General features: G+C 46.6%; 1 protein-coding gene across 2 annotated transcripts in view; it reads left to right on the forward strand.

The window, feature by feature from the left end:
* Positions 1 to 22731, forward strand: part of LOC147430682 (uncharacterized) — a 70612-nt gene that overhangs the window by 28003 nt on the left and 19878 nt on the right. For both annotated transcript variants that reach the window (XM_086493273.1, XM_086493272.1), the window contains exons 4-7: positions 17939 to 18273; positions 18441 to 18591; positions 18668 to 18920; positions 19214 to 19318. In XM_086493273.1, the coding sequence (XP_086349399.1) occupies positions 17939 to 18273; positions 18441 to 18591; positions 18668 to 18920; positions 19214 to 19318 (844 nt within the window). The remainder of the gene's footprint in view (positions 1 to 17938; positions 18274 to 18440; positions 18592 to 18667; positions 18921 to 19213; positions 19319 to 22731) is intronic.

A 22731-nucleotide genomic window follows, 5' to 3' on the forward strand; every position in this document is an offset into this window, starting at 1 on the left:
ACAGGGAATGATGATATATGGACCATTATCTGCAGGTTCAACAAGGAGGCCCATTTTATCCCTATCAGGAAGAAGATAAAATCTGATTAGATGGCACGCTTGTTCATGTACAATGTGTTTAAGTACCATGGTATGCCACAATCGATTATCAGTGATCATGATCCTCTCATGACCAGTTTGTTCTGGAGGGGATTGTTTGAGAACATGGTCACTACGCTCAAGTTCTCTTCTTCGTTTCATCCACAAACTGATGGTGGACAGTCAGAAGATTCTAATTCTACTGTCTTAGATCTGTTGAAATGGTATGTGTCAGATAATAAGGGCAAGTGGGAACAGTATTTGCCTATGCTTGAGTATGCGTACAATAATACGGTGCATTCGTCTACTGGCAAAGCACCTTTTGGGATTGTTGAAGGCGGCAAAAAGGTTCCTCCCATTTTGCATACGAAGGACAAGATCTTTGAGGCAGATCGATATGTTGAGAACATGGATGAGATGTATAAGAAGATTAAAGTTGCCTTGGAGAAGACTTAGGCAAAGCAGAAGAAGGCTGCTGATCGTCACCGTCGTGAATTGCTGTTATCACCTGGTGATTGGGTTTTGTTAAGGTTCGAAAAGGCAAGGTTAAAGAAGATGAAGGGCAAGGAACGACTGTTTCCCAAGCTCAGCATGCGTTACTATGGGCCTTTTCAAGTGCTTGACAAGATCAGCGATGTGGCTTACGGGCTGAAATTGCCTGATGCGTAGAAGATTCATAATGCGTTCCACGTGAGTCTTCTAAGACCCTTCATGGGTGATGTGCCAGAAGATATGCCAGATGAGGATCAGCTAGAAGTTGAGGAACTTGATGAAATCCTGGTACCTGAGCAAGTTTTGGCACATAAGGACAGAAAAGTTAAAGGACAAGTTGCAAGACGCTATTTGGTGAAGTTCAAGAACTATCCGCCTATGGATGCACAGTGGATGGAAGAGCATGAACTGTCAGAGTCACAAAATGTATTGCAGCTTTACCTTGAAGCCTTTGGGTTACAGCCTACTTATGCCCCAACCCAACGTGTGCAAAGGAGGGGTAATGATAGAGCTAGTACATCAAATATACATATGAATTCAATGTAATAGATGGAAATGACAAAAGTATGAAGGCCTCATTAAGTCATTTGTATCTATATGTTATGACCTTTCTTGTGGATACATGCGATGATAAAAGAGTGTTAATAGCACAAGATCATCGGTGGTGTGTATTTATGGTATGCAATCGAGGACGTATGCGATTTCAAGAGGGAGGTATGTCACGGGGACGTGGCAATTGTCAACTATGTCACGAGGACGTGGCAACTGCTAACTTCAGTTGTTGGTTTCTTTCCAAGGGGTTTTGTTTTATTTTTGAGACCCTCTTCTTGAAGTAGCAAACGGTCGGACATTGCATGGCCAATGTGAACGGTAGTTTCACCCGCAGATTGGTAGTGGTTGGCACTGGAATTTGTATGGTAAGAGGGTGTCTATGCTCAGAGCAAGATCATATAGGTCCCCCCGTCGCACTTAGCAAGTTGGTGGATACTAGGAAGTGAACTCAATAAAGGCCTAAAGTCAAGGTGTGACTACCAACAGAAAGTATCCGACAGTTGGGCCACATTGCACTTTTGGATGTGGTCCCAATGAGGATAGATGGTCAGATGACCACAGAGAGCCCAACGGAATCATTTCCTAAAATTTAGGGAACTGCTATTTTGGGCCGTGAAATGTGTTCGCGTCATTACCTCCGGTATGACTAGGGGAACATTTTACAACTCTGTCGCGAAGTCAACTGAAGCGTCGGTTGAGATATTTTTAAGCGGCAAACCCGAAACGGGCAAATGCTTGTAAATGCGCCAAGTGTCGGTTTTTCATGGCCTTGCCTCCTACAGGAAAAATGCGCTGAATTTTAAGCTGGGAGAGGGCTTCATTTGTATTTTGTCACAGGTTAAGAGCTATGGAGTGCTTCCTTTCCCTCTTATGTACAGTGTGGTGCTAGGAGTGATGCCCTGCACGCTACACACTGTGCTCTCTTTCCCCTACGTGCAGTTATGTGATGCCCCACAAGAGGGCTCCTCATTTGATTGATGTACAGCTGTGTGGGTTCATGCTTTTGTGCTGAGGCAAGAGCCTCCTTGAGCAAGAACAGGGGTAGCTGACTGCTACTCCAAAGCAGGCACCGGTGAGGGTCATAACCTCACCGTACAGGTGCAAAATCAGCGCTGTGTATGCGCTGTAAATGGACTGTTTTTCAGCCATACGGACGCCAAGACCATTGGGAATCGTGCCCCAGTGGCAGAGGACAGCTAGGGGATTGTTTGGGGCTGAAAACAGGGCAAAAACCAGTAAATACAGCAAATACAGCGTGCTGAATTTACTGTTTTTGGGCAGGAATCAGAGGGTATACGCCAGTAGAAGCGAGTTCTAGCAGCGGAATGGATTTCGTGCAAGTTTTGGGGCTGTTATGTTGCCGAAATTTGGCCAAATCAGGTAGTATCTTGCGGGATACAGGCGAAAGATTCCCGGGACTCTTCTTTGTAATTTACCCTCCTAAAGAATAAAGAAATACCGAAAGGGGCGTCAATTTTTGGGTCCATAGGTTGTCGGCGTCTGCTCGGAGCATTCTAGCTTCCGAGCCGTGTGTGTACTTAGGTGTAACTCCCCGTTACAGGTTACCTTTGCAAAGTACTTTGTGTGTGTCTAAAGTAAATAATTTCGGGTGAAAGCCAACGCCTACCGCCCCATGGGCCGGTTTCACTACGACGACGACGACGACGACGATGACGTCAAGATTGAAATCTGAAATGCTAAGATCCGATCTTGTGGATTTGCTACTACTGCGGGGCAAGGGCTGATCCGTTGTCCTCCATAATGTCACTTATTAGGACAAATGGCTTATAAGAGGTGGTCCCCAGCACGGTTGAAAACTAGGTAACATGTTGTGGATAGTGCTCATGCTTGGTACTGGGTCATGATGCCAATGCTATGGTTTATGCAATCAGAGGGTATGCAGCTACTCTTAAGTGCATGGACATGCACGGCCAAAGTACAGGCTCACAAGGGTGCCAGAACACTTCCTATTCTACCTAAACTCTAGAAGTAGGAACAACTTGTCCACATGCAGGTTCAATGTGCACGTGACAAGTATCTCATCCAAAAAGGAATATTCAGTGGTTGGCACATCACAATGCAACACAAATGCTCACATATGCATGTTACATGACACAACGCGGCGCTGAGCACTCCCCCCAGACCGACGGTGTGTGGTATGAAGCTACTCAACGACTACCTCGTCACTCCCGTCACAAATAACCTAAAAAGGTCCGAGCCAAAAGGTCAAAATGACCTATGAGACCAAAAGGTTACATGGGTGGTGAATCTAATACCAGGTTTGCGTACAAAAAGTACAAAGAACTGAAAAGAAAATAGTGGGTAGGGGTGGGGTGAAAGCTGATACAAAGGGTGAGCTGATACAATTGAGCTCTCTGATAGTCGAGGCATCATATATATATACATCGGTATCGGGGACGGCTCCTATGTCGCGCCAGTATGGTATGGATCCTCTGTCGCAATCTGCGTCGATATCGAGAGGGCCCCCTCACCAGTGGGCGACGGGGCCACCCCAAATCTTATCGCCCGATCAAGCAGTATGCCTCTGATGTTACTATGCTGTGGAGGTTGCTCGAACTCCTCTGTCTGTGACTGAAAGAAATTTGTAATCTTCCGTTGTCACTGGATCTCTCTCATTGTGCCCCTCTTCAAGAGGTCCTCTCTGTGTTTGCGAATCTCCAGTACGTATAATCCGAGGCATCTCTGATCCTGGTATCTCATGACTCTAGAAAGTGGCCCAAAACCCTCTCTAAATAGACAGTGAAAGCGGCCTTGTATCTCATAGTATACTGGGCAGTGACATATGTAATATAGCTGTGTCTCTGGCTCTATTTGGCACACCTGACAAATCCTGGACTTAGCGGGTACTCCTCTAAATTTGCCTGTCTCGATCTCTAGCTGATGTGAGGATGTGCGTATCTGACCAATAGCACATCGTATCCCATGGGATAGATGAGTATCCATGTATCCTAGTCTGATCACAAAAGCATCCCCCGTGAGTTGGAGAAGATGCTCTCTATAGAAAGTCATCTTCGTACCTGTATCCATGTCCTCTTCGTATCCAACTGAATCAAGTCCTGTCTGATGAGCCTGGTAATCTCTGCCCTAGCGAGGGAGATGGAGGGTGCATCCAGAGAGTACTGAAATGGGGGTAGCCGGTCCATACTAAAGCCATGTAACTGAAACCAAGATGCCATCTCTACAAACCAACATGATCTATCTCCGTGTAATGCCAGCTGTCGCGAAGACTCTAGTGCTAATCAAGCATATCTGTCTCTAGGGAGAGCCCAAGTGCTATGCATAAATGAAACTGATCGAGTGAGTGCCTCCGCTACCAATGGAGGAGCAGCGAGCTCCGCCCTAACAATGTCATGTGGTACTGAGGCCTTGGCCCTAATGATCCGAGAAATCATAGACACCAGGGGCGTCTCCATACATCTCCATCCATCAGTATTGCCAACTCTGCTATGATGATCAATTGAGGGGCCCCATATCTCCACTCTGTACAGCATGGCCGAAGTGACCAAAGTGTCAAAGAGCCAAAGCTTTGTTCGAGGTTCCTGGAACTGAACCTGCGAACGTATCCTCTCAAGTCTCCCCAATGCTGCATAGGCTCTGGTCAATCGCGTATTTGCTGCACTCCTCACGGAAAATACTGGACCATTGAAAACCGCCCCAAGATAAGTGTATGTATCTGCATACTCCACAGTCTCTCGACCATATATAAAAGTGAGGGCGGACCTCCTTACGCACTGCGCCGTGGTGGTGTTAAACACCATTACCTTGGTCTTTCCAAGGTTCACAGACAATTCAATGTCCCTAGCAAATACATGCAATGCCAAATGGTGCTGCATCCCCTCTGGAGAATCGGAGATCAGCACAATATCATCAACATATAATAGCAACGGAATCCATGTCCTTGTAAGCTGAGCACCTCTATCACCCTCTGTATGTACATAATCTGAAAACTCATCTACATATATCCCAAAGAGAGTCGGAGATAGGGGACAATCCTGCTTCACCCCAATGGTGGAGTGAACCATGTCGGACATGCCCTGAGTAGTGCGCATCTATCCTACCACTGTCTTGTATAAAGCTAAGATCCCCCAGATCAGCTCTGTCCCACTTCTTGCAATGTGCGTATGAGTCTGGCTCGTGGCACTGTATCAAAGGCTCTGCGGAAGTCCACAAAGCTACAATATATTCCTCCTGCCATGGTGTCTACCCTCCTCAATAATGGCCTTGAGTGAAAAAATCTGGTCAAGAGTGGAGAAACCTCTCCTGAACCCTGCGTGTCCTGCTGCACGTATGCCCTCTCTCTGCCCATCCACTCAACTCATGCTCAAGAATTGATGTATATAGCCTAGCCACAGTGTGACCAACCATGATGGTTCGGTAATTCTCGGGAAGCATAGGATCTCCCGACTTGAGGATAGGCACAGTAGTGGACATACTCCGAGTCTCAGGGAAACCCTCATACATGGCTCTATTAAACTTCATAGCAAGAGGCTCTGCAAACATATCTCTGGCATGGATAAAGTGCTCTGCTACTAGACCATCATGATCGTCTGCCCTTCCTGTCTTCATCTTGTCAATGGCTTTCCTTACCCTCTCAGTAGTAAAGAAAGTACATGTTTCTGGGCATGCCTCTGGAGGGTCAGGCAAAGGTGGCTGCCCCGATGCTGTATAGAGAGATGTAGCATATTCCCCCCATGTCTCTGTGGAAGTGATGGCTGGCGGTGGAGAGTGCTCATTGAAAAGCCTCCATGCCTCGCTAGAGTCCTGACTCATAAACAGCTAATAGAGATCACGCTCTAATTGAGATAGGTAAGCCCTCTTCTTTTGTCGCACTAGGCGGCGGAAGATAATCTGTGATTGTCTATGTGTAGTAGTACCCATGAGCACCTCTCTATGTAATCCGATCCTCGTCTCTCTACACTCCTCATCATACCAACTGTTTTGAGGCATGCTCCCAGATCGTCTGGGTGTAGGCTGGCTGGGGGGATATGCCTCTGATGCTGCATCATGTAGCGTCTCTGTCAGAATTTGGGTGAGCTCATCTAGTGGTCGTCCTGGCTCATGAGTGCTTAGCTGCTTGTATATCTCATCAGTGTACACGTGATCCGCCTCCCTCGTGAAGGTATAGCGAGTATGTGTGGAGGCCTCTCCCAATGGAGCTGTGTTGAACTGGAATGATAGAGTGAAAGACAAGATAGCATGATCGACTACTACCCCAACCGGCCTAGTTCCCACCACGAAATCCTGAAAGGAAGGAACGAGTCCTGGCGGAGCCATAACATAATCCATTGTACTAGTGCCATGCCGATGTGGAAAGCATGTAAAACCGCCAGCTGCAGGGAATCTCTGTAGGCCATTCAAAATGGCCAATCCATGTGCAGTCCCCATATCGATCAAGTATCTGCCATACTCAGTGTGCTCCTCATTCTGTGATAATCTAGACAGGCCCATTTCTGTAATATCAAACCGCATGAACTCCTTTGAGGTATCATAGAATACTGTGTGGTGATGGGCAGTCCTAGCATTGAAATCGCCCAAGATAATAATGTCGCCATCTCTGGAAAACTCCCATATATCATCATCTAAAATAGAGAAGGGGGATTGTCCTCTAGGTGATGCATATACTGACGTACTAGGGGGGAAATAGAAAATAGCGATGTAGAGATATCTGCCTGTCTCTGCCTTCAATCTCACCCACATGTACCTAGCATGCTCATCCCTTCAAGCTATATGTATCAAAGACTGTAGCTTCTCCCTGAATAAGCCACTCCTCCTGAACCACGTCCTCTGCGCTTTGATCGAATCTCCTGTTTGCAAGTTGTCTCCCATCTGTATCCGCTCACATGGGGCATGGACTGCCCCGGGGCTTGATGTGTCTCAGAGTAGAAAATGATGTCTCTCCCTGTGAAACTATCCTCAAAGGCCCCTACATCAAGGCACAAAGATCCATTACAATTTCATATAGCCACTCTGAGTGTGGTCCCCTGGGTCTCGCATCGTCATTCTGGGCGCTTCTCCAGAATAACCACTCGTCCATCCGTGTAGAAGGCCACTTTCCCCTTCTCTCGAGCTGTCATTATCTCGGGCATAACTTCTTTCATATGAGCAAGCTGTGTGAGTGTGAGGTCATCTCCAAGGAATATGCCCGTTTTCTTTAGTGTAGGGCGCTTCTTCAAGAAGTCCTTTGCCTCCATGGATGGGAAGCGCATGATTAGAGCTCTTTCTTTTGATGTCTTCCCATTTCCTTGTGTCTTCTTCCCTACCCTCCATGCCTTTGTATGAGTAGCCTCACTACCCATCCTGCAGAGAAGTTCTTTGACCTCCCCTTCCACATCATCTCGGTCTTTTAGACCTGTTATTCGTATGTGCAAAGCTCTAGTCTTCCTTTGCTGCTCTTCTTCTGAAGTCATGTTGATGATTGTAGGAGTGGGGATAGATGCGATTTCTTTCCCTTCCCTTTCTTAGCGACTTCTATCCATTTCTCGGCCTCATCCGCCTTCTTCTGTGTCTTCGTGATTACATCCACCCACGAAGTCTTTGCCCCATTCTGTTTCTCTTTCTGTTTGATTATCTGTACTTGTTCCTTGATGACCTTGATTTTTTCTATCACCGAGGGTTGGAATTCACCTTCCTCTAGTCCATTGCTTGCTCTATCAGCAAGCTCTCGCTTGAGGGCTGAGACCTCTTCTTTGAGTGCTTGTGAATCCGCCTTAAGTGGTTGTATCTCTACGTGCAGGTCCTCTTTCTCCTTCTTCCATTGCGTGCCTTCGTTGAGGAACATTTGAAGAAGGTTGGCCTTTTCCTTCCACCATCCTTCCATCTCTGCTTTCCATTCCTTCATCTCCCTTTCCACTTGTGTTATCCGCTTGCTTGTAAGCATGAAGGTCGCCTTCGTACGGGACTTACAAACTGGTGAAGCGCTCATGACCTCCATCGTAACGGCCCCTGTTGCGTAGGCCCTCAGTTCTGCTCGTGTTTAGTAACATTGCTGAGTACTGATGGGGTTCTGCTGCTCCAACTTGCACTGGCTAAACGCGATGGCGACCTGCTGTGCAGATTGTTCGAGGTTTGTTGCAAATAGACCCACCTTGTCGCGACCTGCTGCTCAAACTGTCCTAGGTCTGCTGTAAAGCCCCATACACCACTCGCACTGTCCAACATGTGCTGCCTGCTTCGCTCAGCACATGCTGCTTGCTCTGCCCCCCATGCGCTACCTTGGTTGATAGGTACGAAAAGAAGGACTGGTTTGAATGATCATCTGAACCTCAAACCTTGGTTGCATACAAGAACCCAATCTCCTGCACGAACCTTGGCTGTAGATGTGACCCGCCCACCTTTATGAATTGTTGGCAATGCACGAAACCTTTGCGAAGCCTGCTGTCTATGCGAAACTTGTTGTGCTACTGATTGCGCTAACTGCCTGTTTGTTGCCCCACCCAGCTATGTGTGACAATTCCACTTGTAGGCTCTAACTGCGCCCTATCAGGCCTGCTCGCCAGTGTGTAGAGAGAGCTCTTCAAGTGACTGCTGCTATGCGAAACTTGTTGTGCTACTGATTGCGCTAACTGCCTGTTTGTTGCCCCACCCAGCTATGCGTGACAATTCCACTTGTAGGCTCTAAGTGCGCCCTATCAGGCCTGCTCGCCAGCATATAGAGAGAGCTCTTCAAGTGGCGCGCAGCAGTAGGAAGCCATGGCGCGAGCAGGGGTGGTGATGCGAGCTGCAGTCTGAGGGCTCAGTGGTGATGCGAGCAACAGGATGAAGGCTCACAGTGATGCGAGCAGCAAGAAGCCATACCCACAGGTTACGAGCGCACGCGCGAGAGAGAGAGAGAGAGAGAGAGAGAGAGAGAGAGAGAGAGAGAGAGAGAGAGAGAGAGAGAGAGAGAGAGAGAGAGAGAGAGAGAGAGAGAGAGAGAGAGAGAGAGAGAGAGAGATGAAATGAAACATTAAACATTTCCAAAAGGCCAAAATGACCTAGGAGATCAATCTTGGTGGATCTAATACAATGTCTGGGTACAAAACAAAAATGAAGTAAAGTAAAAACTAAAATGATGATGATCATCATCATCAATGTCTGAGGATGCTTGGCATGGGGCGTTGTCCGAGAAGTATTGCATCGGTCGCTGAAGAGCATCGTCAATGTCCGCCTTTGTAAATAGTCGTACTGGAGGTCTCCCATGTCGTGCTAGAATAGTCCTGATCTTCTGATGGAGCCTCCGTAGATGGCATGGTGGCCCTCGTAGACATGGGCATCTAGCGCTCCCAAGATCAATGGCTCTGTGAGTTATTATACCTCTAGTATAGCTGGGCTGTGAAGTCTACTATGAAGCTTGCTCATCTGATTGCCGAGTCTCTGCTCTAAAGAAGTCAGTGATCTCCCTCTGTGAATGTCTCCCATTGTCTAATCTCGTCAAGATACTCTCCCTGTGTTTGCGCAACTCTACCAAAAACAACCCGAGGCATCTGTTATCCTGATATCTCATGACTCTAGCGAGTGGTCCAAAGCCCTCTTTGAATAGAGAGTGAAAGTGGCCTCGTATCTCATAATATATGTCACAAGACGGGCACCACGTGCCAATAGAAAAGAACACAGACTGAACAGACTTTTAGCACTTCAATAACAACTGAACTGAGAGAGAGAGAGACGACACGTGACACGGAGTGCCGGGATTCCACCCCAGAGAGTATTGGCCCCAAACCTTGGTGCCCCTTTCGGTATTTCTTTATATTGCATCAACACAGTACAAGCCGGTACTCCAGACTTTGCACCTCTCCAGGAAGCATGCCAGAGAATGAGCCCATGACCTCATATTTAAAGGCCCTAGGCCCCAAAAACAGTTTACATGAAAAGCCTTCAAACTCAAAAGCATTTGGTCCAAAAGCAATGCCCAAAAGCTGCCAACGTAATTTATGGAATCCGTACAGCCTGCCACGTCAGTATGTCAACGCAAAACCCGGAAATCCGTACGGCCTGCCACATCAGCACTGTCAGCGTGATTTCCGGAGCGTCCGTACTGCTACCACGTCATCAGCTGCACGTGTGTGTGGGTGGGTCCTGCTTTATTTTAATTCCTTTGTCATTGGGACCCCATCGGATGGGGTCCCCATAAGTTGGTAGGACTTCTTCTGTTACTTGTTCTTCTTAGGGTTTAGGCCCCTCGGCCGGGATTTGCAAGTTGGCTCCATTCTTTAGGGCTTTGACACGTCAGCACTTTGTGACAGTATACCGGACAATGACATATGTGATGTAACTTTGTCTCTGGCTCTATATGACACAACTGGCAAATCCTGGCCTCTACTGGTACTCTCCTAAATTTGCAAGTCTTAATCTCTAACTGATGCGATAATGTGTGCATCTGACCAATAGCACATCGTATCCCATGGGTAAATGAGTGTCCATATAGGCAGGTCTGATTCCATATCCATCCTCTGTGAGGTAGAGAAGATGTTCTTTGTAGAAATCCATCTTTGTGCCAAGCTGTCGTGTCGGCTGTATCCATGTCCTCCTGGTGTCTAGTTGTATCAAATCCTGTCTGATGAGGTGGGTAATCTCGGTCCACTGAGGGACAAGGAGGGCGCATCCAACGAGTAGAAAGGGGGTAGTTGAAACCATGATTTCATTTGTGCATACCAACAAGATGTCTCTTCCTGTGAGGCCAGCTGTCGAGAAGACTCCAAGATTGGGTGAGCATATCTATCTTTGGGGAGATCCCATATACTGTGAATAAAAGAGATGGATATGGTAAGTGCCTCTATGACCAACGGGGGAGCAGCAAGCTCTGCACGAATAATCTCATGCAGTACAGAGGCCTTGGGGTTAATCATCTGGGAAATCATAAAGATCAGAGGCCTCTCCATACATCTTCATCCATCAGTACTGCCAGCTCCGCTATGACGATCTATTGATGGTCCCCATATCTGCACCCCATAAAGCATAGCTGTGGTAACCAAAATGTCAAAAAACCAGATCTTTGTTCGAGGTTCCCGAAACTGAATTTGCGAACACATCCTCTCCATGTTCCCCATAGCTGTATATGCTCTCGTCAGTCTAGTCTTTGCTGCTCTCCTGAAGGAGAACTTTGAACCACTGAAGAACACTCCCAGGCAAGTGTATGCGTGTGTATATTCAACCATCTGCTGACCATATGTGAAGATCGGTGCACTATGCTGTGGTTTCGAACACCATAACTTTGGTCTTACCAAGGTTTACCGACAAGCAGCCGCTAGCATTAGCAAAAGTGTGCAATGCATTCAAGTGTTGTTGCATCCCCTCTGGCAAATCTGAGATCAACACAATATCATCTGCATACAGTAGGAATGAGATCCAAGTCTGCTAGCTGTGCTCCTTTGTCGCCTCCCCTCTCAATGTGATCTGGAACCTCATCTACATACAAACCAAACAATGTAGGGGAGAGTGGGCATCCCTATTTCATTGCAACAGTGGAGTGAATATGCTCAGACAACCCCTCGGGGGTACGAACCTGCCCTACGACTGTCTTGTATAAAGCCATGATTTCCCGAATCAGCTCTGTGGGTACTCCCATCTCATGTAGTCTCTGCATCAGTTGAGCTCTGGGAACCGTATCAAATGCTTTGCGAATCCTCCTACCATGTGATGTGCTTTCCTCAATAACAGCTCTTGAGTGTCATTATATGATCAAGAGTAGAAAAGCCCCTCCTGAAACCTGCCTGGCTTGATGGCCAAAAGCCTGCTCTCTCTGCCCATCTACTCCGATGTGCTCAAGAATGGATGCACACAACCTAGCTAGAGGGTGCCCAATCATGATAGTACGGTAATTATCCGGTATCATGCGGTCTCCTACCTTGAAGATAGGCACAATAGTAGACATGCTCCAAGTATGCGGAAACCGTCACACACGGCTCGATTGAACATTACTGCAAGAAGCTCTGCAAGCATATCTCTTAACATGTATAAAGTGCTCCACCATCAATCCATATGATCATATGCTCTCCTTGTCCTCAAGGTTCATCCTATCAATGGCTTTCTTTACCATCTCAACGGTAAAGAGAATGCATGTTTGTGCGCATGGCTCCGGAGGGCCAGGTAGAGACTGCTGTCTTGGAACTGTGTAAAGAGATGCTACACATGCGCCCCAAATCTCGGTTGATGTGATAGCCGGTGGGGGAGAATGCTCATGAAAAAATCTCCACGCCTCGCGTGAGTCTTGACTCATGAATAGCTTGTACAACTACTACTCCAAGAGCACCTTTCTGTGAAGTGTGGCTCTTGTCTCTCTACACTCATCACACCAACTATTCTGGGGCATACTCCCAGAATGTCGTCTGTGCTCGGGGCTGCATTATGTAAAGTCTTTGTCAGTATCTGGGTAAGCTCCTCTAATGGGCGTCTCGGCTACTATGTGGCCAAGCGTCTGTAAATACTACCCATGTAGACAGAGTCGGTCTTCGATGTAAAAGTGTATCTAGTATGCGTAGATGCCTGGGCCAGCGGCGGCGTACTAAACTGGAACGAAATTGTAAATGTGGGGAGGGCGTGATCTACTGATACAACATGCGTGGGGCCAACTGTAAAATCTTGAACAGATGGTATTAAATTGGGCCGAGCATAACATAGTCCACCGTGCTAGCCCCATGTCTGTGTTGAAAACAAGTGAACCCATTTACTGCTGGAAATCTCTGTAGGCCATTTAGGATGGCCAATCCATGTGCAGCCCCCATGTCTGCTAAATATCTCGCATACTCATTATGCACCACATCCTGTGAGCACCTGACCAATCCCATATCTCTGACATCCAACTCTCTTAACATCTGCTTTGAGGTATCATAGAAGGCTGTTTGATATGGCCCGTCCTGCCGTTGAAGTCCCCTAGGAGGATGACATCCCCATCTCTAGAGAACTCCCATATGTCCTCATCTGAAATCATGAATGGTAACTGCCTCTTGGGTGGTGCATTGAGAGATGTGCTTGGGGGGAAGTAGCATATTGCAATATAAAGTGGCCTCCCCGTTTTTGCTCTCACCTTGTCCCACATATATCTAGCATGCTCATCTCTGCGAACAATACGAATGAGAGGGTGCAACTCTTCCTTGAATAAAACTGCTACACCTCCTGACCCACGTCCTCTATGCTTTGATACCATTTGCCCCCGCCTTGCGACTTGGCATTCCCCTTCTACCTTGAGGCTTGCCTCCCCTCACCTTTACCCTGGAAGGAATCCCTTCGAGATCCTGGCTTCGCAACGTCCTCGACTTGCAGTGTCGTCGTTGGCCTCTCTACAGATTCGCTTTGTTGTCTCCTCCAGACTTCCATTGTTATGTCTGATTCTCAAATTAGCTTCCTACCTCCATCAACAAAGAGCCTGTCAAGACAACTGTCTCTGCTTGGTGCAAGCTGCTTCCGCACCTTGCTCCAACACTAGCTGCCCCTCTTGGTGCTGCAGACTTTTTGACACTTTCTCGGGTGTTTCTCCCTATGTTGGTTATGCAGGTTCGTTGGTGCCCTGCCAATTTTGTTAGACTTACACCACTCTGCTGCTGCACAGGTCTAGGGCATGCATGTACGGCTAGTGTGCCCCTGGGTTGGCCACCCTTTGCATATGCATTTAGATTGCACTGTCCGGCTGCCCACTTCTGCTGCCCACCTTGTCCAGGTGACCTCATATTTCATTTATTTCTTGTTGGGTCGTGGGGGATTTTTTCAGGCATTGCCCTACCTCCCCTTGGGCACCTATTTATGGGGCCAAGGGGGTACCCACTTCATCATCTGGTTATTGTGTATTGGGTCTTTTGCTCATGGTAGTCATGGGAGGGACTGATCGCCCCTTCAACATATCTTGCGTTTGTGATCTACTCTCTCTCTCTCTCTCTCTCTCTCTCTCTCTCTCTCTCTCTCTCTCTCTCACGCTTCCGCACAAGCACACTCTCACATGGTATCAAAGCTTCAGGCTTTGCCATGTTCCAAGGCGCATCTCCACACCAGGTACTCTTCCCAATCTTGGATTACCCTACCTACTGACAGGACACCATCCGGTGGTGGTCCGTGCGGTCTATCAGTGACTGCTGCAGCTTACGGTAGCTTCTACAATGCAAACTGCTTAGTTTGGCATTCCTTGATTTGGAGGAGTTTATGGCACAGATTGCTACATCTGGCCTTCCTGCAGTTTTTCACATCTTAGCCACATGGCCATCTTGGGTTATAGGTTCATGCGTTGACAGGCTTCCGGTCATTCACATGACGGTTCGTGGGCTTCCCCATTTTCTGCAGGTGTTTTGACTACAGACATCACATATCCTATTGGGCAGGACACTTGCAGGTCTATCGGCACTTCTTTTACGACAAGGAGTTGTTTCCACACTTAGTTTGGGACCTTCACCCGCATTAGCGGAGTACAACAGTTTGCAACACTACTCGTGACGGCACTTTACCATATGTCGTCGCTTGCCTAGCTTTTTGTTGATCGCTGGCTGATTCTTGCAGAAAACGCTGCTGATGTGATCGCTGAGGGGAAAGCCAGACTCAACAGTCTGTGTTGTGAAGGGCCTGTGAGAAGAGGTGTGGTCAGACCAAGCTGTGTGTACCGTAATCATCTTGTAGAAGTAGGGAAGCGAGACTAATCAGTCTACGCTATGAAGATCCTTTGAGAAGAGGAAAGGATAGACCAATCTGTCTACGTCGTCTTGTCTGTATCTCCTGCCTCCAATCCTCCGATGTCAGCCAAAACAGAATCCGTGCCAACGACGCCACCAAACCGCATGTCGGTGTGGCTCTTAATGTGAATGAGCTGGGAGTGGCCTACTGCCTACTACCTTCAGAGTTGCTTACACTCACCCTCAGTAAACTTACAACAGACTTATCCCCCGACCTAATCCAAATGATCAAGAGTGTGGAAGAGCAATTGCACTACCATCCAAGCCAAGCTCCGGGTGACTCCGGATGTAGTCGCGGGATGCCTGATCTCCTGCATTTCGCAGGTGAACTCTCCAAGAGAGTCCAAAACACTGAAGTCCCACTCCAGTGTGTAGATCCAAGCAATGAACCTATTCAGGAAGAGATCCAAGATCCTCTCCTTAAGTCCATGTAGATGCTCCTATGTAAGCAAGTGATTTGACGTGTTGAGGTCAAGTGGTAAGTGTCTGTCCACCAAAGATGGTGGTGTCTTCTCTAAGAATGTGGGAATCCCATATGCCATGAGCATGGCCATATCCTGGGTGAACTCCTCTGATGAGTGCATAGGTGTGTCCATAGCAAACCACAAGTCCTCTGGAGTGTGCAACCGCCGAACGATGGCTGGAATGAATGGATCTCTCAAGGATCAAGGAATAGATCTCACGTCGCCATAGAAGGTACCGTCTCCAAAGCTGTAGCAGTCCACAATAACCCCTCAGACAACCACCGGATGATGTCCTGACTAGCAATGGAGTGATCGACCACACAATAGGCAAAAAGTCGGGCCGCTGTCCACCCAAAAAACACTGCAAGGGGTGCTGAAAACGCTGCTGTAACAGAGATTTCAGCGTGCTTGTACGCCACCGATCGATATGGGAGCGTTGCAAAGCGTCAAGAGGAGGGGGTTCTCGCACTTCTCAGCCGTCGAGGGGCCGAAAACAGAGAAAAAACAGCAAGTAATCAATGCCAAAATGGTGCCGATTTTGGGGGATACCTAACGATGGGTGTAGTTCTGCAAATTCCTTGCAATAGAAGACTCTCTAGGCAAGTGAAGGCCATTTCCTCGGGTACACAAGCTCGGCGTTGTACTGAAAACGCAACAATTCTTAAAAAACGCAACAAGTCTAAAAAACGCCAGCAAGTCCCAAAAACGCAAATCCGCCAGCAAAAACGTGTCACGTGCACATCTAACCCTATGTGTACGTGGACAAGCTACTTTATGACTAGGGTTCAGTTCAGTTCAGTTAGCTTAGGAAGTTTTCTGGCACTTTTGTGAGTCTGTTCGCAGACTATGCATGTCCAGGCACTTAGAGTAGATGCATATCCTATGGTTGCACACAACATGATCATCGGATTACCATTAAAACCCATCAGGAGCATTTTTACAGTGCATAGACCTATTTTCCCTATTTTAGCCATTTTCACTTATTAATACTTAGTTGGGAAACTGGGTAGGGCAATTTGACCAAGCATGTATAAAAGAAAAGCTAGCGCTAGCAGTTTCTGGCAGAAGAGGCAGCAGAGACCAAGTGTCTAACAGAGCACCTTCTCAGCAAGACTGCCCGGCAAGCAACCTAGCGTTTTCCAGCCAACAGACCAAAGACTAGCCTAGCGTTTTTCATCAAGGACAGCCCATCGTTTTGCAGATAGCAGATCAAGGCTTGCGTTACCAGATTTCCACAGTAGGATCCATAGCGTTTTTGCAGCAGGTTAGAATCAGCCCTAGCATTTTTGGAGTTGCAGATCACCTAGCGTTTTGCAGTTCCTTGGCGACAGATTCAGCCTTTGCTTTAGCGTTTACAGTTTTCAGCCTACAGACACCGCAGAATAGCTCCCAACCGCAGAATAGCTCCCAAATCTCGCAGATCTCACCTTCCCGTAGCAGATCCTCGCCGCATAGTTAGATCAGCCAAAGTTTGCAAATTCAGCCCGCTATTCGCAGATTTCAGCATCTGCGTTTTCAGCGCGTCGTCGTTGCGTCGTCGTCATCGCCATCGTCACTGACATAGAGTCAGAATTCAGCAGATACAAGATTTGCAGATTTCAGTCCTTGGCGTTTTCAGTTTTCAGCCCGTCTCGTTGTCGTCCTCATCGTCATCGACATCGTTGGCAAGTCCATTGCATTGTAGAGATTTGTGCAATTAATAGTAGACTGCTTTCGCCATAGAGAGTGGGGCCTTCGGAGGAGGGTTTGACAACATTCTGATGTAGCAAGTGTAATGCATCCCATCTCCTAAACCACTTTTTTATGTCTTGCATCCATCCCGTGCTCAAGATCTTGCTTTTATGCGTCTTTTGAACTTTTTTGCTTGCTTCCCATGCAATTGTAGGAAGTCGATGTGAGGGTTTTGATGCATCTTTATCATGTACTCCCCAACCCTTTTCATGCCCATAACCTCAATTGGAAGAGATCCCGACTCAAGAGTAGGAGCATATATGGTGTTTGTGTCTTAACTTTGAGAAAGTTTGTAAGAAATTGCTTTTGGACATTCTCAAACTCTTTCCAAGTAGACTTTGAGATGCTCCCGCCCCACACTTCAACTCCATAAAGAAGAACCGGTGTTACCAATGCATAAAAAATGTACTTCTTGAGAATCCAACACTTGATGTTTCCCGCATTACACATGTTCGCAAATGATAATATGTTCTCTTTCCTGCTTCCAACTGATGCATAGCACATTCATGCCACTTGTGATTGGACGGAACCTCAAGGCCAAGGTACTTAAAGCTCTCAACAACTTCAAGTGTCTGATGGTTGTACAATGCATGGCTTCTCCTTATGGTTGGTTTTCACAAGCATAACCTTTGTTTTGGATTCATTCACAAACAGCCCACTATGCAAGCAAAAGTTCTCAAGGACAACCATAAGCTTTTGTGCATCTTCTAAAGTGTGTGTTAGAAGCACTACATCATCCGCATACAACAAAAGCATGATTATCGCATTGCAAATAGTGACCTCTTCAATGCCTTCTTCACCATTTGTTCCAATTGATCGATGCATAGACCAAAGAGAGTTGGTGACAACGGACATCCTTGTTTAACCCCAATAGTGCTTACGAGAGAGAGAGAGAGAGAGAGAGAGAGAGAGAGAGAGAGAGAGAGAGAGAGAGGAAGTTATTTTGATCTCTTTGATGGTTATTGGCCTTAGGTGTGATTTGGCAACCTTGGGAACAATTTCCGATGTTGAAGATTGGATTGAAAGAGAAACCAAGGGGTCCAAGGCAGTCCGTTGCAGGTTTTGTAGGGTTCCTTTGGATCTGGTATTGAACATAGTGAACTTGGAACGGAAGCCTTCTTCATCCACAGCATCTGTGAAAGCATTTGATGGTGTTTTGTCACATGAAGCTTTCTCAGGATCAGCTTATTATAAGCCTTCGATTTATGAAAGCAGTGAACCTCCAAACAGCGGCTCATCAGAGAGCAAATCATTGGACATGAACTGTAGGATCATATCAGAACAAGGAAAGGATTTGCCCATGTCAGGTGTATTTTTGTTCCAAGTATCTTCTGGGTTTAGAAATTTCTTACATCTCTTTGAGATTGCATGGTTGCTGATTCTTGTCTAGGTTCTTTGTTGGCGAGCTTACTAGTCTTTGTGGAAATTACATTCCTTGAAACAGAGCTGTGTGTTAATGTTGATTTTCATGCAGAAACACATCCCATGGGCTCCATGTCATCATTGAGTTTTACCAGCTCTGTTCCATTATCTCTGAACAAGGTTCAAAGCATTGTGACCGATCAGATGTTTCATTCAAAGGGTCTGATCAGGGCAAAGGGAGTTTTGTGGCTGAAAGAAAACAGGTTATTTCTGCAAATGTATGAACAGCGCATAAAATTGTTTGATTTGGTTCTTGACGTTCTGGTTTTCTGGATCTAGGCATATTCGTTTGATTCTCCATTGGAGTGGAAAAAAGAGATCAGAGGCTACTTATAATGGACAGTGGGAGTGCCCACCTTTCAATTCCATTGTCTTCATTGGCTTCAATATGAATGAGCTGGAGTCTTTGCAGCAGGCATTTGCAGATTCTCAAATTGACCTCCATGCAAGCATTTCAAACCCTTTATCAACTAAGGAAAGATGTGAAGCAAATGGTTTCGTTGACACAATAGCTGCTGACAGTCGATTTAAGGTAATGTTCAGTGAGCCTTCATCTTATGTAAGTGTTCATGCCAACAAAAGACTCATAAAGTGGTATGGAAATTATTTGGAGAGAGCACAGAAGTATGCCACTAAATTTTTCATGTTCTCTGTAAACATGATATAAAAAGCTACACCTTCACAATATATTATCTCAACAGTCCTAGTGAAGAGTTGTTCACTGTAATGTTTGTTTTATCTCTCTCTTGTGTCTTTTCAAGACAGCAGTATAGTGAGCATCTCTCACTTTCGGTGGGCGGTACTTTTTGAACTTTATTGTTTCAGGTGCTGAGGGAAGCTAGCCACTCTCAAGGTGAAGATTTTACCCACGATAATCGAACATGTATTACTTTTGGCCTTGCTGGCTCCCCGCTGCAAGGAATTTCAGAGGTACATTGGACTTCGCTGCATTCAACATGCATGCGAGTGGTTTTGTTTGTCAGCCATTTGCGTATCATTTATTACTAGCTAGTTACTTTTTGGGTTTTAGATCTTTCTGTTTGGTGTATGTGCCGTGATCCCATTCACATCTGAAGCAACTGTATATTGTGGTGCATGTGTTGGATTAATTATAGAAATAATCTGTAAGGCAGCTAGCCAAAAAAGAATGAGATTTAGGGCTGTTATTTTGCAATTTCAGAGAAGGTTTAAATACACTTGGCCAGCGTAAAATTGAAAGCCCAACTGGTAGCTCTCCCACCAGCATGGGATAAACAGCTCCTTTCCCCTCCTGCATAGTGCCTTGTGAACCCACTGGGAGGAATCATTCTACTTAAAGCCATGGAGATCAGGACTCATAGTTAGATAACCATCACAAATTAAAGAAGCTCCAGGTTGATAAAAACCTGCACACTATCATGCGCCTCTTGGTCCAATGTCCAAACATCTAAGGCGTTCTTGTAGTTGTTCTAGTTGTGTCCCTCCGGCTACTGCTAGCTCTCTTTGCTCAGGTAACTCCTTAGCCCCTTGGGCTGCTTCTCTACATGTTTCATATGAGGATTTGCTTCCGTTGGCTGAGGCGTGAATCTGAATCTCTTGTTGAACCATTCTTGGCTGCTAAGCTATTGGACCACCTATCTTCTGTGCCAGAGTTCTTTGTTTGCTCCACCCGTTCCAGGCTCAAGCTTGAACTATCCGATGTACTGGCCATTTCTGAACGTGAACTAGAACACTAATCCTGAAGCTTGCACAAGTCCTTGTAACTGCTGCTACTGTGGGGCTCACTAACTGTACTGTTTGGGGTGCAGGATGCAAAGCTGGCTGTGGGGCTCTTGGGATTGCTGTTGTTGGGGTGATGGGCTCTCCCTCGCAAAATGGCCTTAAACGCAATAATTGTAACACGATCCCCGTCTGAAAGGCAATCGGTAACTTTTGCTGGGCTTGTAGCCTCGGCCTAGAAGCCTCACTTAAAACTACCATGATGCAACAACTGTTCAAATGACTTTACAATTGAAATGAAAGACAATGGTAGAAGAGACAACACGGTCCTCGGCCTAGAAGCCTCACTTACAACTACCATGACATCAACAACTGTTTAACAAGTGAAATGAAAGACAATGATAGAAGAGACAACATGGTGGTGCTCGATGCTTAGCTGGACCCATCAAGTTAGAAAGAATCCTCTACAGCGACAGGGGGCAGCACACTCCTCTTCAAACCAAGACTAATAAGATACAATGGGTGCAAGGAGTGTGCCGGAGTTGATGAGCTGGTGAGCAGAGGAAAACCAAGGCAATTGTACTTGCTCAAATTGTTAATGCAAAAAGAAATACCGAAAGGGGCGCTGGCGTCTTTGGGGCCAATCTCTCTGGGCACGGAACTACGCAGGGCCGTGTCAAGTCAATTGAATTGTGATTTAATTTTGTGAAGTGTTTAAGTAAATCTCTCTCTCTCTCTCTCTCTATCTCTCTCTCTCTCTCTCTCTCTCTCTCTCTCTCTCTCTCTCTCTCGTGTCGCGACAGATTCTAGACTTGGGGTGTCTAAGTTTGTTACAGTGGTATCGATGCTCAATTGATTTCTCTTCTACCGGGAAATTCGATCCCTTTCCTCGTGGCACACATCAATTCGGGCAAGAATCAGACGACTCCACCTGCCACCTTGGGAACGGGAGGCAGTACGGAGAATTCGAGTGGATTAGCAGAGATGAGTACGGGCGGCCCCGGCCTACGGAGTACCAGCTTATGGAGATGCAACGTCAGCAGCAGGTTGATGAGTGTGCAAAGCAGATGCTCCAATTTGCAAAGGATCCACAATATTCCAAATTTTTGACCCGGCACCCGATGTATGAAGTGCATACTCATTGGCAGAAAGCCATGGAGTCACCCATATAACCGGCCCTCAAGCAACCTCCTACCCGAAGGATGTTTTTTGAAGAAGAACTTAATGACATTGAAAAACGAATTAACCAACTTCTGGAAGCGAAGACGCCGTCGAAGAAACAATTGAAGAAGCGCAACATGGGGACTGACTACTGCCACGAGTCATGAGTCTGTGGCAACTACCCCGATTACCTGGGCCGTCAATCTTCTTTTGCAAATGCACGAAAACAGAAGAAGCATATACATTTCGAAGGACTACCCAATTCTTCTTCTTCTTCTGATAGTTCGGGTAGCTCTTCCTCTTCCGACTCGAGCGAGGAGGACCGAAAGGGCAAGAAGCGAAGCAAGAATCAAAGTTTTGGAAAGAACAAGAAGAAGACAAAGAAGAGCAGATCTTGACCCGTTTCTGACAGCTCTATTGAGGAGTCATCCTCCTCTAACAGTTTGGACTCCGATGATCACATGTTTTATGCAAAGAACACTTTTATAGAGCCAACCAGTATGATTTTCTCGAAGACAAGGGCAAAAAGACCAAGGAGTTTAAGGAAGGTGGACAATCAGTGAAATTTGAATCCATTTCCGGATTCTGAGATGCCCCCAAGGCTTTAGCTTTTATTCAACAATTTGATATAGCATAGAGGGCGCTACGCAGAGGACTCCAAGATCAGGAGGGCATCATCATTCTTGAAAGGAAATGCACGAACGTGGTGGTCCACTCTTCTTTTGAGGACAGAAGTGCCGACCAAGTGGTTAAAGTTCAAACGGCTCTTTATTTCTTCTTGGTTGACTCAGGAGTACGAAGGAGATGTGAGAACCGCTTGGAACCATCTTCGGATGACCAACGATGACACTTTGGATGCTTATTGTGAAAGATTTTGGGATTCTTTTCTACCGACGTCTTCTTTTAAGAAGGTCACTTTCAAGGAGCAAATCAAGCGGTTTTGCTATAGACTTTTCAAAGAAATCCGAGATTACTGCCTTGAGCAGAAGTCCGAATCCATACAACAATTAATGGGGCATGCTAAGCAGGGATTCTCTATACATTCAGGTAACGTGACTACCCCGCTGATGAGGTTTCGACACCAAGGACCAAACATAGTTCGACAAATGAAAATAGAAGAAAGAGGAAAAAGGAGGACGCACGACCCCGATTGACCGAAGAGTAGAGAACCGAATATCTCAAAGAGGGGAAGCGTTTTGACTACAGAGAACAAGGACACATCTCTGCGAGGTGCCCTAAAAAGGCACATCAAGGACAATGAGAAGATAGGCCAAAAAGCTCTCGAGCAGCGGAAATCTCTATTGATGTGTCAAGCCACTAAAGAACGGAGCCAACTTGCAGATCTCGGCCAAGGGGCCTAAACCCTAAGTGAAGAAGCAGAAGCAACAAAAGAAGTTTTACCAACTTGCAAAGTCTTGCCGAGTGGCCTATTTTTAAAGAAGAGCTCCCGCCAACTTATGGGACCTCGTCCGATGGGGCCCAAG

Source organism: Adiantum capillus-veneris, chromosome 21 (genome assembly GCF_014529385.1).
Source record: "Adiantum capillus-veneris isolate H3 chromosome 21, ASM1452938v2, whole genome shotgun sequence".
Lineage (NCBI taxonomy): Eukaryota > Viridiplantae > Streptophyta > Polypodiopsida > Polypodiales > Pteridaceae > Adiantum > Adiantum capillus-veneris.